The following is a 13099-nucleotide window of genomic DNA, read 5'->3' as shown; positions in this document are numbered from 1 at the left end:
GCAGATCTCTATAAGCTCATGGCCAGCCTGGTCTACACAGTGAGACCCTATCTCCGAAACAACAAAAACCCACACAAAGGCTAAACTCCGACGGCATCCACTACAAGAGAGGGAAATCACTATTTGCCAAAGAAAGTGATTTGAGCCTTTCCACCAAGAGCAAGCTTCTTTATTACTTTTTTCCCTGTTTGTTTGTTTGTTTTGTTTTTCTTGGAGGTTTTCCCCAAGGGGGATCCGCACCAGGAGCTGCCAATTCACGTGGCCCCAGGAGTGCCGCCTTGTTACACCCTGGCTGCTGGGGAGGGGAGCGGGCGGGCGGGGGAGCGCGAGGGCTCGGTCCAGCGCCGACATCTGTTTCTCATCTCCGCGTGCAGCTCGGAGCAGAAGAAGGTCTTCAGCAGAGGGTGGGAAAGGCAGGGGGTTTTTTTGTTTTTTTTTTTTTTTTAATCACACGCACACACAAAAAGAAAACTAAACCAAAATTTAAAAAATACACCAGGCGTCTGGGCAGGCTGCAGCGAACTCGGCGCGGTGCACCCCCAGGCCGGGCGGGCTGCGCGCGTGGGGTCCGGGCTGCGGGCGGGAGCGGCCCGCGCGGCCCCGAGGGCGGGGGCGGGGCGGGGGCGGGGCGGGGCGGGCGGGGGCGCGGCGCCCCGCGAGCTGGCGGAGCGGAGGGAGGCGGGGAGCGCGCTCGTCAGGTTCCCCGCCGCCCCGGGGGCGCCCAGCAGAGCCCGGCTCGGAAATCCGCGGGGAAATGGCACTCGGGACTGACGGGCTCGTCGCGCCGCTCGCCAGACACGGCGGCTCGTTTCCGTAACCGTCTGCGGCGGCGGCGGCGGCGGCGGGACCCGCGGGGACCTCGGCCGCCGCGCACCGGCCACGCCGACAGGGCCCGGGAGGCGCGCGGGCAGCGGCGGCCGCTGAGGACGGCGGCGGCCGGAGCGCGGGGGTAAGAGCCGTGACCCCGGGGCGCGGGGGCGGGAGGGCGCGGGGGGCCAGGGCGCCGCCGGACCGCGGGGCGCGGGGGGCGCGCGCTCGCCGGGGCCGCGCGCCCTGCCCTGGAGCCGCGGCGCGCGCGAGGCGACCCGGGCGCCCGGCGGGTCCCCGGTGGCGCGAGCCGAGCGTCCCCCGGGGTGGCAGGCGGCGCGGCCTGGGGCCGGAGGCCGGCGAGGGGCCGCGCGGGGCGCAGGGGCGCGGGGCGCGCGCGCTGGCGGGGCGGACGGCACGGGTCCCCGCCACCTCCGCGCTGCTCGGGGCCGCGGGCGGCGCTGTCCCCGGTCCCCTCCCGCGGCCCAGGCCCCCGCCCCGCCCCCGCGAGCCTCGCCGGCCCCGCAACTTTGAGGGCGCCGGGGTCCACGCCGGCCCCAGGGCGCGCGCGGCGGGCGGCAGCGCTCGGCCCCGGAGCCCGGCGGCCGCGGCTGGAGTGCGGCCTGACTCACAGCCCTGGCATCCCACCTTGGCGTGCGTTTCCCATAGAAGGAAACTTGGGTTTTGGAGCGGGCGAAGAATCGCGGCCCTTGTTCCTCAGGAGCGCCACCGGGCCCGGCACCTTGGAAGACAACTTGCCTTTGTTCCCAGACACTTGGGCTGTTTACTTTTCCCCGCGGCCCGCGGCTGGCCGGACGCTGCCCTCTGTCCAGGAGACGGACTTGAGGGTCGCGGCCGCCGTCTGCAGGGTCTCCGCGGGACCCTGGCTGCGGGAGCCGTCGCCCCCCAGCCCCCGCCTCGGACCCCGGAGCCCCCAGCGGGGCACCGCGGCCGCCTTGGCCCCCACCCCCGCACCCCCGGCCCTCAGCCCCCAGCCCGGGCGGGGGGCTGGGCCTCCTGGCCGCCGCTGGCCAGTGCACTTCCCGGGCGCCGCAGCGGCCTGCTCTGAGCCCTGCAAAAGGCGACACCTGTCGGGGTCGAGGCGTGAAGGGTTTTGTTCTAAGCAGCCAGCCCCTTCCTCCACCATCGGGTGACCCGGACAAACTGTTAAGATGCTGGCGGGGCCCGCGCGGAGTGCATGCGTGGGGAAGTCCCTTGGCCCCCCAGGACAGAGCACTGCAGCTCTCCTGGCCGCAGCCGTCACCGCAAGCTGCTCGGGGCCGGACTTCCTGGAGGCGCCTTACAGAAAATGCTCTGATTCTCAGTGTCAGGAGGCAGAGGAACGAGCCTCCCGCAGCGCCGGCGAAGTCCAGGAGCCCGTGTGGGGTCCCTGGCGCCTCTGAGCCACAGTGGCCACTGCTTTTCGCACCACACTGGCTTCATCCGGGAAAAGCAAATGGTATGGAAGCGCCTGTATGAGGAGCCCTGGGAAGACACGCTCGCACTTAGCCTTCAGCCGAGAGGATGGTGGAGGGGCCGTTCCACAGCGTCACCTCAGAGACCGAACAGTTGACAGGAGCCCGAGGGCTACAAGTTAGTGCGGTGACACCGTAGGCTTTCATCCGCTCGTTTCTGAGCCCAGAGTCGCCGCCATACACATCGCCGTGGCTGTGTTTCTCATTAACAGCGTGCGTTTGTGAACTTAGGTTTCTAGATTCCGCAGCACAGGGGCCATGCTTGCTGCATGGGTGCCCGGCTTGCTCAGCCCAGCGCCTCGTGAGCACACGCGTGCCTCTAATTGGTTACCATCAGTGTGAGTTCCAAATAGACCAGGAAGGCTCAATTGCAGACTCTCCTCCCCCTCCCAAATAGTTCCAGCTCATTCATGTTTTATTCCAGCCTAAATAAATCACTCTCAGAGCCAAGCCTCTCCCACTTAGGAGCTTGTGTGTAACCATTTCCAGTTTGAAGAAGAAAGACTTGCAGAAATTAGATGGTGTAAACAAAAGAAAGAGCCACGCTACAAACTATTATGCAACATTTCAAGTTCAAATGCATGATGGAATTTCAGATGTTGTAAACAAGGCTAACAAATAGAAGCCCTGAGAGTCTTAACAACAGAAAGCTGCTCCCCAAGTCATTAGAATATAAACAAACTCTGACTACGGTAAAGCAGCCCAGGGCCCATTAATGTCCTATTAAGCAGCGGTAATTGCTGCCGGGAGCCTGGAAGTGCCTCTCTCTCTTCAGGGCATGGGTTTCTCAACCTGCTTCTGTTTATATGTAATACAAGTTCCACCAGGCAAAGGCATGGGCCCTCTCCCCAGAATGCACTGCAGGAGCATGTCAGAAGGGACACAGTCTGATCCCAGCTGTGGCATTTCTGGGTACAGGTGTCTTTCAGACAAGGTTAAGATGCGGGATGGCTTCCTGAGTCTTTATGGACTCTCTGCCTGGCTGCAGGGTTTGAGGGGAAGAGACCAAAGTGCTGAGTTTGTTAAATAGATGGAGACAAAATTTCTTTGTTGATGATTGAAAGTGAAATAAATGACACCTCTCACCATTTCTTGATAGAGAATTATTTTACACACACACCCTCACACCCTCTTTCCCTAAGGCATGTCTGATATCTTTTTGGAAAGAAAAATGGAAGGGTAGATTTGAGGCCAAAGTCAGCCATATTCTACCCTGATTAGAAACCCTGCCCTGTCTTCTGCAGGGCTGAGGCTGAGTCCCAGAACACAGGTGCCTGGCGAGAGGCAGGTTCTGCCAGCAGCTGCTCTGGCAGCCAGAGGACTTTGCTGCCCTGTTGAAGCGAAGTCTCCCCTTTCCCCTGGATGCACACTGCTGTCATAACGCGTGGGGAATACTGTGAGATGGTGACAAGTGACCGTTGCCCTGGCCAGGAGGCAAAAGAGGGAAGGCCTGGGGCCTCCTTTCTCCTGACAGTTCCTCTTAATCCTGTCTTGAGTGTCAACAGTGAACCGCATTGGAAGTGGCCCCATAGTCTGGATTACATAGGGTCAGAGTCTGGGAGCTGCACAGCGCGCTGTAGGTCTGAGGTCAGGGCGGAACGAGAGGAGGGCAGTGACGTGTTGACTCTTGGAAAGTTCCCGCCTTGATCTGGCTTTGCAGTTTAGAGTTGCTGGCTGCCTCTGCCCCAGCCCTGGCTCCTGTTTAATATTCTGCTGCTTGGTTGGTGTTGTGCTTGGCTCCTGCGGGACTGCAGCTCACGGCTGGAAACTGGAGCCAATTTTCTGTCTTCATCTCGCAGTGTTTTGACTGGAGGCAGATCCAGTTCAGGCCGATCAGGGCTGTGGAAACTGTCTGCCTCACCCTGGGAGCAGGGAGTGGGGGAAGTCCTGAGCAGAAGAGGAGCTGGGAAGAAAGGAGAGCCTGGGGAAGGGACTTAGCCTTGCCAAGTGTTGGGAGGGCCCTGGGGAGGCCTCCCCCACCCCTCTTGTCTCATCAAAGGGGTCTCTTTCTTAGGGGCTTGAAAGAAAATTGATTTCACCTTATTAACAGCAGAGAGGCAGAGGGGTTCTGGCCCTTCCTCTTAGGGGTACATTTGAAAGGTCAGGAGGAAAATGTATTTGCAAGGCAGAACAGCTGTCTGAGAGAGGCTGAGGGGATCTGAAAACAGTGAGGACTGGGCTGGAAAGATCAGCTCTGAAATGCAGGCTGCAGAGCTCAGTGGCTGAGCAAACAGCAAGAGCTTGCTAAGGTCTCCTTGGAAAAATAATCAGATGGTTTGGGGGGCAGGAAGTAAAAGTTTCTTCAAGCACAGAACGATGCTGAGACCTCCTCAGGGCTTTACCCCAACCCCCTCCTTCTTTCCCCAGATCCAAGGCTGTCAGAGATGACGCTGGTTCTGTCCATGAATAGATTCTGCGAGCCCATTGTCTCAGAAGGAGCTGCTGAAATTGCCGGGTACCAAACGCTATGGGAGGCTGACAGCTACAGAGGATCGAGTCCCCCAGGACCAGCACAGGGTCCTTCCCAGGGAGACCGGGGAGCCAGCCCACAACCGGCAGGTACTGCCTTCTCCCAGAGGGGCTGGGCTGCTTGGGACCCCTGCTGAAGTGCGGAAGCCCGCCGTCCCCTGCTGTGGATGGCTCAGAAGCATCTTTCCAGGGCCTGAGCTCGGGACCGAAAGTCTACACCTGGGCTCTCTGTCCCGTGGAGTGAATGGACCATGGGCATGCACAAACAGCTCCACAGCCAGAGCCCTGGCCTGCGGTGCGCCTCATGCCACAGCTTCAAGCTGCTTCTCTTCATGAGCCACACGCTTGACAAGAAAATAGAAATAAATTCCTTTAGACTTTAGTTCTAATAGACTCAAATAAGTTCCTCTGACTTTTTATTCAGTGATAGGTCTGGTTTTTGTTTTTTAAAGAAACTGAAATATATGAAATTCATGAAAATCTGGTTCCTGAAAAGGTTTTAAAGCCCTCAAAGGATGGAAATAGAATTTAATTACTATAAATTTTAAACTTTAGCATTTAACTTTGTGTTTTAAGAGAAAAGCTGTTGTAACCCCTGAGAGCAGGTACGCCTTTGTCTCCCGCTCTGTGAGTGACCTGTCTTCACGGTTCACCGCCTGGGTGAGGTGCCTGAGTAAATGCCAGTATTGCTTTAGAGAGGGCACACCCCCTGCCAGCCCGGGGATTCTGCTGTCGGCCTGTGCAGAGTTAGGATTCCAAGCACTTAGCAAATGCTGAAAGGGGGGTGCTGTTCCCCTCTAACGCTGCCTGGCAAATCTTTACCTTCCCGGGCTCATAGGAGTCCATCCGATAGCAAGTGTGAAGACAAATGTTTGTTTTTCATCACTGCGTGTACAGACAGGGATGTAGCCAACTCATCCACTAGAGAGAAAGGAAATGAAGGGATTTTGCTTAGAGAACCTCTGGCAGGTCTCATGTCATTGTCTGTCTGATTTATCACCACAGGGTCACATTACAGGGGAATTCCGAGTCCTGTAAGCACATCCAACATCACACACTTCAAGAGGAAGTACACGGAGGAGGAGGACACTCACCCACCACTCAGCAGCTGCAGCCATAAAGTATGTTTTAAATAGTAGTTGTTGAATTAACAGTTACCGTAGCACTGACTTGAACCATGTCCAGACGTTAAACTGTTCTACCCAAGCAATAGAAGACAGCCACTTCCTTGTGGGGCCATGTGAATCTCTGAACTGGATAGTTTTATGTCAATCTGTCACACTCTAGTGTCATCTGAGAGGGGGGACGTCAACTGAGAAGAGGCCTCCTAAGACTAGGCTGTCTGAAGCCTGTACAGCATTTTCTTAATTGTCGATTGATGGGGAGGCCCCGCCTTTGTGGGCGGAGCCATCCCTGAGCTGGTGGCCCTGGTTCTGTAAGAAAGCAGGCTGAGCAGGCCAGGGGAGCAAGCCGGTGAGCAGCCCCCTCCATGGCCTCCGCTTCAGCTCCTGCTCCGGGTTCGCTGTGAGTTCCTGTCCTGACCTCCTTCGTGGTGAGCAGTGCCGTGGAAGTGGAGCCTGGGTAAACACACCATCCCCAAGTTGTTCTTGGTTGTGGTGCTTCGCTGCAGCAGTAGAAGCCTAACCAGGACAGGGCCTGTGCTTCCTTTCACAAGTCCTTGAAGAGAGAACTGGAAAGATTCTCTCCCCAGAAATAATAACATTTTGTAAGGAAACACACCTCCTTCTGCCTGGATTCAACATTCCAAGTTGAGGGCTAGGGCCTCAACGAGAGATGCCCGTGACGAGAGACGCACTTGGCTTCGAGGCCACCGCCGCGTGCTCGTTGGGGTGGTGTCCAGGGAGTCCCTGACCTCCTGGGGGTCAGTGTATCGTCCCTTGGACGGGTGCATGGATAGCAGGCATGCGCATCTCAACACATGTCAAGTGTGTTAAAACTCAGAATGAATTCCCGAGGAGGAACCAGAGAGCTGTTTTCCTTCTCACAAAAGCAAAGAGCTAACACAGTGTGGGAAGTACCTGAGGTTAAGAACCAGGTGCCCGGTGTTCGCTCTGCTCCTCTGCGGTCCCTTCCCTCCAGGGCGCCACGGACCTTATCCAGGAGGAGCAGCCAGAGCCTAGCGGCCCGGATGCTGAGGTCTTCAGCTGCGTTTCCACCGGCTCCCCTCCCCCCACCCTTTACATGTTGCTTTGCCTGTGTGTGAAAAGCCACCCATACTTATTAGTGACTGCTGTGGCTGTGTCAGCTTTCCAGTTGCTCCTGGGATGTGCCAGGCGTGACGGCGTGTCCTGTAATCCTTGCATTTGTAAGGCAGGGCAGGAGGGTCTCTGCAAGTTCAGTCTGGACTGCACTGTGAGGGCAGGGCAGCACAGGCTGCACAACAAGGCCATGTCTCATTTTATTCTAGTCTTAACGAAACAAGTGAACAATAACAGCTGCTAAAGGTTTTACACCTTTACTCCCTCCACCCAGAAAGAGCCTCACACAGCCCCGGACTGCACCCCCACCCCATCCTCACAGCCCAGGACTGCACCCCCACCCCACACAGCCCAGGACTGCACCCCACCCCACACAGCCCAGGACTGCACCCCACCCCACCCCACCCCACACAGCCCAGGGCTGCACCCCACCCCACCCCACACAGCCCAGGACTGTACCCCACCCCACCCCACACAGCCCAGGGCTGCACCCCACCCCATCCTCACAGCCCAGGACTGCACCCCACCCCACCCCACACAGCCCAGGGCTGCACCCCACCCCACCCCACACAGCCCAGGGCTGCACCCCACCCCACCCCACACAGCCCAGGGCTGCACCCCACCCCACCCCACACAGCCCAGGACTGTACCCCACCCCACCCCACACAGCCCAGGGCTGCACCCCACCCCACCCCACACAGCCCAGGACTGTACCCCACCCCACCCCACACAGCCCAGGACTGCACCCCACCCCATCCTCACAGCCCAGGACACCTCACCCTTCCCCGGTTTCTGTCTGCATCTCTCTTTTCTGCAGCCCCACAAGGGCCCCATTGCCAGGCCCTGCCTAATCTGAGGCTCACTGACTACAGCTGCCCTCCTGCAGGTGTGCAGGCCCACCAGTGTCCCTTGATGGCCCAGACTTTGATATGTGCCCATCAGAACCTGCATCGATCTGTCTGTACTGGGGCAGAAGAGATGGTTCAGCAGTTAGGAGCACTGGCTGCCCTTGTGGAAGACCCTGGTCCTGTTCCTAGCACCCATTTGGCAACTCACAACTGAATATAGCTCCAGTTCCAGGGAATCCAGTGCCCTCTGCTGGCCTCTTGGGGGTGGGGGCTGGGCACTGACAGGGCATACAGACAAACTGGCCCCCAAACACTCACACACATAAAAGTGATATTTAGCCAGTGGGGGTGGCAGAGGCAGGCAGTTCTCTGTGAGTCTAAGGCTAGCCTGGTCTATATAATGAGTTCCAGGACAGCCAGGGATACACAATAGAGATGCTGTGTTAAAAACTAAATTAATAACAATAAGAATAATGTTTTAAAAATCGGTAAGTTTAAAAGAGACTGCTGTGGAATGCTCGAGGGTACCCAGAGCAGCCCTTGTCATGGACGGCCAGGTTAACTGGAATCTGGCCTGTGCCAGCTCGGGTTGACAGTGCCTCAGTTTCCCCTTCTCTGTGACTGGACGCTGCTCAGGCCCACGGCAGAGAGGGCAGCCTCCGCGGGGGTGATGATGTCTGCGCAGACATCTTTAAGGGTTCTCCTGTCTCCTTTGTAGACCATCTCCATTTTTGAGGAGCGGGCGCACATCCTTTACATGTCCTTGGAGAAACTCAGGTTCATAGATGACCCGGAAGTGTACCTGCGGAGGTCCGTCCTCATCAACAACCTGATGAAGAGGATCCATGGCGAGATCCTCGTGCAGAACAGCTGGTGCCTCCCCGCCTGCTCCCTCGGCGGGGCCACTGCCCAAGAGTGGTTCCTGGCTCAAGACTGTCCCTACCGAAAGCGGCCCCGGGTAGCCAAAGAAGAGTGGGAAAAGTTCCACACTTGCTGCCTGTACCAAGAGTGTGGCGGTCACTGCCTGAATCTACCCCTTTCTGCCAGTGCTGGTGTTGGAAGTGCTTCAGCTGCTGCTGTGGCCACATCTGCCTCCTCTCTGTCCTCCCCCTCCCCCTCCTCCTCCTCTCCCTCCTCCCCTCTGCCCTTGCCTAGCTGCTCCCACCACGTGGACTTCGATATAGGCAGTGCACCTATTTACAAGAGCCAGATACCTGCCAATGAAATCTTTGTCACTAACATTAGGTCGCTCGGTGCCCAGGAAAAGGCCAAATTCAACAGCGATGGGAAAGTACGTCAGGAGGCCAGCAGAGATGGCGAAGCCCTTAGCCAGGAACCTGTGGGAAATGACCTTGATTTTGAGGGCAAAGGCCAGTTTTACGATTATTTTGAGACTGGATATAATGAGAAAAACCATGCGAATGAGTCTTGGAAAAAGTCTCTGAGGAAAAAGGAGCTTTCCCCCAGCAACAAACTGTGCTGCAGCCGAGGGAGTAAGATGTGACAAGCCTCCTGGGGCCCACGGAAGCACGCATAGCACAAGCGGTTCCTATTTTGAATGGATTTTGTAGTTTTGTACGGCTGATAAGACTCTGCAGCGAACGCCATGCTGTCTCGGCCTGGAGAGCAGACGGCACACACATCGGTGCAGTCGGCAGCCACACGCCGCTCAGTGACGAGATTGCCAAGGAAAGCCAACTCCGTGTTTAAAACTATATCTCAGTTTTGTTTTGTTTTTTAAACCGGTAGATTAGACAGCAGACAACATGCCCTTGTTCTATTCCCACTGCCCCTCCGAGGAGCCTGCTGCTAGCCACGGCGGACACGTCTGCCAGTTAATGAGTTACTCTGTAAACAAATCAATACACGCAGCAGAGGTGTCTGCTTCAGTAGGGTAACGGTATTTTTTCTTCCTGAGTAAAAGACTGAAGATAGCACGCCACAGGAAATGGTGTCATGAGCTGGGACATGCTGTGTTGGATAGGTTGGGAGGAGACGAACCCCCCCCCCCCCGGCAGGACGCAGTCTGGGGTCTGTGGAGACTTCCCGAAAGCTCCTGGCTTGCCTGTGGTGGACAGCGGGTGGCTGGAGGTGTTGTCTTCCATGGGGTGTTAGGGAGGTGGCTTGCAGGGCCATCTTGGTGAGGGGTGTTAGGGAGGTGGCATGCAGGGCCATCTTGGTGAGGGGTGTTAGGGAGGTGGCTTGCAGGGCCATCTTGGTGAGGGGTGTTAGGGAGGTGGCTTGCAGGGCCATCTTGGTGAGGGGTGTTAGGGAGGTGGCTTGCAGGGCCATCTTGGGTGCCTTACTTGATCTTAATTTTTACGGATGTGAAAATTAAGGCTAAATCAGAGTTACAGCAGGGATTTAACAAACAGGAAAAAACACAGGGTGGTTCCATGCGACTTGGAAGCTTCACTTTGAACTGTGTGTTCAGCTTTTGATTCACCATCCTTTTTCCTTTGTTTTTGACGCCCAGTGGCTGTGGGTCTGATATTTTGAGTAGAGATGGAGGAGATAGTAGCAAGGCCATTAGGAACGGGGAAGGTTCTTGGGCTTTGCCATGGCGGCGAGCTGGGCCCGGGCTTTGCCGTGGCGGCGAGCTGGGCCCGGGCTTCCCGGCTTTGGGCTGTTTTGTTTTCTTGTCCAGTGATGTTCACGGCCGTGGCATGCGTTATACTTTGACCTGTTTTGCATCATTTCCTGCGTTTAGACTCTTAAGAGCATGTGGTTTCTATATGACTTCGCTGTTGATGGAGAAGCACAATGTTAATAGATGACGTGGTGATAATACGTTTTACCTTAAAGAATGTAAAGGTTGTAGGTTGCGGGACGCGATTTTGGAGAAATGGGACTCGTCTTCGTTACTGGGTATTTGGCCAACACCCCCTCAACAATACCTTGATTGCACATTGCTGGGGGGCCACAGTGGTGCTCTGGCCAGGCCCCAGCTCTCCCTCATGAAATGCTTCCCACCTCCACGGCCAAGGTTGGTTAGGTGACTTGGGTCGTTTAAAACAATTCTTCACAGGAACCAAATGCCAAGTGGAGGAAATAGGTAAGTTCTCCCGCTTTCTCCAAGATGAAGCCTTTTTAACTATTGCTATTAATATGAAATAGGTCTCATTCATACAGTGTATGAGGAGATCATTGGGGCAATTGTCCGCAAGGACCAATTTTTAAAACATGTTCCTGTGTATGGCTCAATAGTTAGTGATGTTTTGTCCTTTATTTTCAATATTCGATGAACATTTTGGTGTTGAAAATTTAGGTGATAGGCGCTTGTACATGACTGTGTTGTAATAAAGTGAGGTTTTCTTGATATATATTTATTAAAATCATCAAAATTCATTATGTTCTTACAAAGTTCATTTTAGTGGCTATTTCTCTTTTTCATGTTTCTCTCTATTAAAACCAAACAACAACAAAAACCTCAAAAGGTCTGGAAACTGCAGGTGAGAGCGTGCAGTGTTTAAATAGGAGCGCCCGTCAGGACCAAGCCCGGCTCAGCCTTGGCGTTTGCTTTGTGGAATGTTGGACTGGGAAGATGACCTGTCGAAGCCGGCTACAACCAGGGCCTGAGAGCCCCCTCAGTCCTGCATCCCTAGTGTCAGGAGCTAATGTTTTATCTGACCAAGAGCGAGGTCTAGGTGAAGGCAAATTAATTTGCCCAACAAATCATTTGTTTTAAATGCAGTGCTGTGCGGGGATTGAAGCATGAGAGGATGGAGTCACCCTTTTGTGTCTTTAACCCCTGCATGTCCAGACAGTATAATGTTGGTTTTTGCTCATCCTGTGTTATTGGTGGGGGTGGGGGGGTTAGACCAAGGTCTTACATAGCCCAGGCTGACCCATGCTCCTCCTGCCCCTGCTCCCAGGTGTGGGCTCTCAGCTGGAACACAGCCCAGCTGGTGAACTCAGATGTGCTCACTTGAGCAGTGCGTGCCCCTGTCGGCGGTAGACTCCTTTGTGGCATGACGACTGGTTCCCGTTCGTCGTCAGGGTTTGTTTCTCGGCATTTCCAGAATAGCAGGAGAAACGATTTTTCTAAAACAAACAGACCCACGAACATGGATGTACAGACATCCAGATTGGAAACGTCACCAGCGTGAGTGTGTCCGAGCTTCCTCTGTGGCAGCTACCCAAGCAGCACTGGGAGATCTCCCTGTGGCTCAGGCACTGCCATAGTGACCTGGGTTCTTTGGGAAGCTTGGACACCCACAGAAGTAAGCTGGACGTAGTGGAGGGTCCCTGGAGTGTTTTTGCTGCTCCCCTAGCCTAGTCACCGAGAGACCCTGCCTCAAAACACCAAAAGGACACGCTTGAGGCTGACCTCCGGCCCCCACATGCACAGGAACACCTGTGCACACGCCCATCCGACCACGTGTGCACCTGCACACACTTGAACACAGGCATGAGAGCACAAAAAGAGTCATTGAAAAACAACAAAAACCCAACCAAATAACCCAACTGGTCCTTGGCCGTTTGCACGGAAGAGCACTTGGCTAGTGTGAGTTCAGCCCCACCATCGCACAGACATGGCGGCCCACCCACCTGCAATCCCGGCTGGAGGGGAGGAGGTCAGAAGTTCCAACTGCGTAAGGAGGACGAGGACCGCAGGCATGAAGCCAGCCTGGGTCATTGGAGACCAGGTCTACAACAAGAAAAAAATCACCGGTCGTGGTGGTGCACACCTGTAAGCCCAGCGCCAGGGGAGGCAGAGGCAGGTGGATCTCTGAGAGGAGGCCAGCCTCGTTTATAGAGTGAGTCCAGGACAGCCAGGGCTACACAGAGAAACCGTATCTCGAGGAAAAAATGGAAAAAAATCCTGCTCCACATCAGCACTGCTACTCCTGCTGCATGCTTGCACCCAGTCTTTCCCGTCCATCCCTTCCTGGCCAGGGGCGGTTGGAGAAGACAGCGGGACAGGCATTGTCTGTCCTCCCGATGTAACCCTGGCAGGCCTAGAACTGTGTCGACCAGGCTGGCCTTGAACTCAGATCCACCTGTCTCTGCCTCCCAAGTGCTGTGTTTAAAAGCATGTGCTGCCACACGCAGCGGCTCCCACTCTTCAGACCCTGTTACCTGCACTACACCTTCAGAGTATCTTAGGGATGGGGTGTAGAGATCAACCATACAACATGGGAGGATGGTAGAGACGCCTGAAACTAGACATCACCACCCAATACTCTGTTGGGAAAGCCTCTTCAACAGGATCTTTCTTTTTTGTTGCTTTTGGTTTTGCTTTTTTGTTTGTTTGGGGGATGTTGTTTGTTTGTTTGTT

At 55.7% G+C, this 13099-nt stretch overlaps 1 protein-coding gene across 1 annotated transcript; it reads left to right on the top strand.

Moving 5' to 3' along the window:
- The first annotated feature begins 647 nt into the window (after positions 1 to 647).
- Positions 648 to 11166, top strand: Sertad4 (SERTA domain containing 4). Its single transcript, XM_021645442.2, has 4 exons — positions 648 to 949; positions 4650 to 4841; positions 5757 to 5872; positions 8537 to 11166. Exons 2-4 carry the CDS (start codon positions 4667 to 4669, stop codon positions 9320 to 9322), a joined length of 1077 nt encoding a protein of 358 aa, XP_021501117.1. The 5' UTR covers positions 648 to 949; positions 4650 to 4666; the 3' UTR covers positions 9323 to 11166.
- Positions 11167 to 13099: the final 1933 nt, after the last annotated feature.

The sequence above is a fragment of the Meriones unguiculatus genome, chromosome 11, assembly GCF_030254825.1.
Source record: "Meriones unguiculatus strain TT.TT164.6M chromosome 11, Bangor_MerUng_6.1, whole genome shotgun sequence".
Lineage (NCBI taxonomy): Eukaryota > Metazoa > Chordata > Mammalia > Rodentia > Muridae > Meriones > Meriones unguiculatus.
The sequence above is the reverse complement of the archived record's forward strand: the minus strand, read 5'-3'. Positions and strand labels throughout refer to the sequence as shown.

What these genes read in the sequence shown, in the direction of transcription:
- Sertad4 (XM_021645442.2), top strand. Translation starts at nt 4,667, where the DNA reads ATGACGCTGGTTCTGTCCATGAATAGATTCTGCGAGCCCATTGTCTCA. An exon ending in AGCCAGCCCACAACCGGCAG is followed by an intron (nt 4,842 to 5,756) that starts GTACTGCCTTCT and finishes TTATCACCACAG; the next exon opens with GGTCACATTACAGGGGAATT. An exon ending in TCAGCAGCTGCAGCCATAAA is followed by an intron (nt 5,873 to 8,536) that starts GTATGTTTTAAA and finishes TCTCCTTTGTAG; the next exon opens with ACCATCTCCATTTTTGAGGA.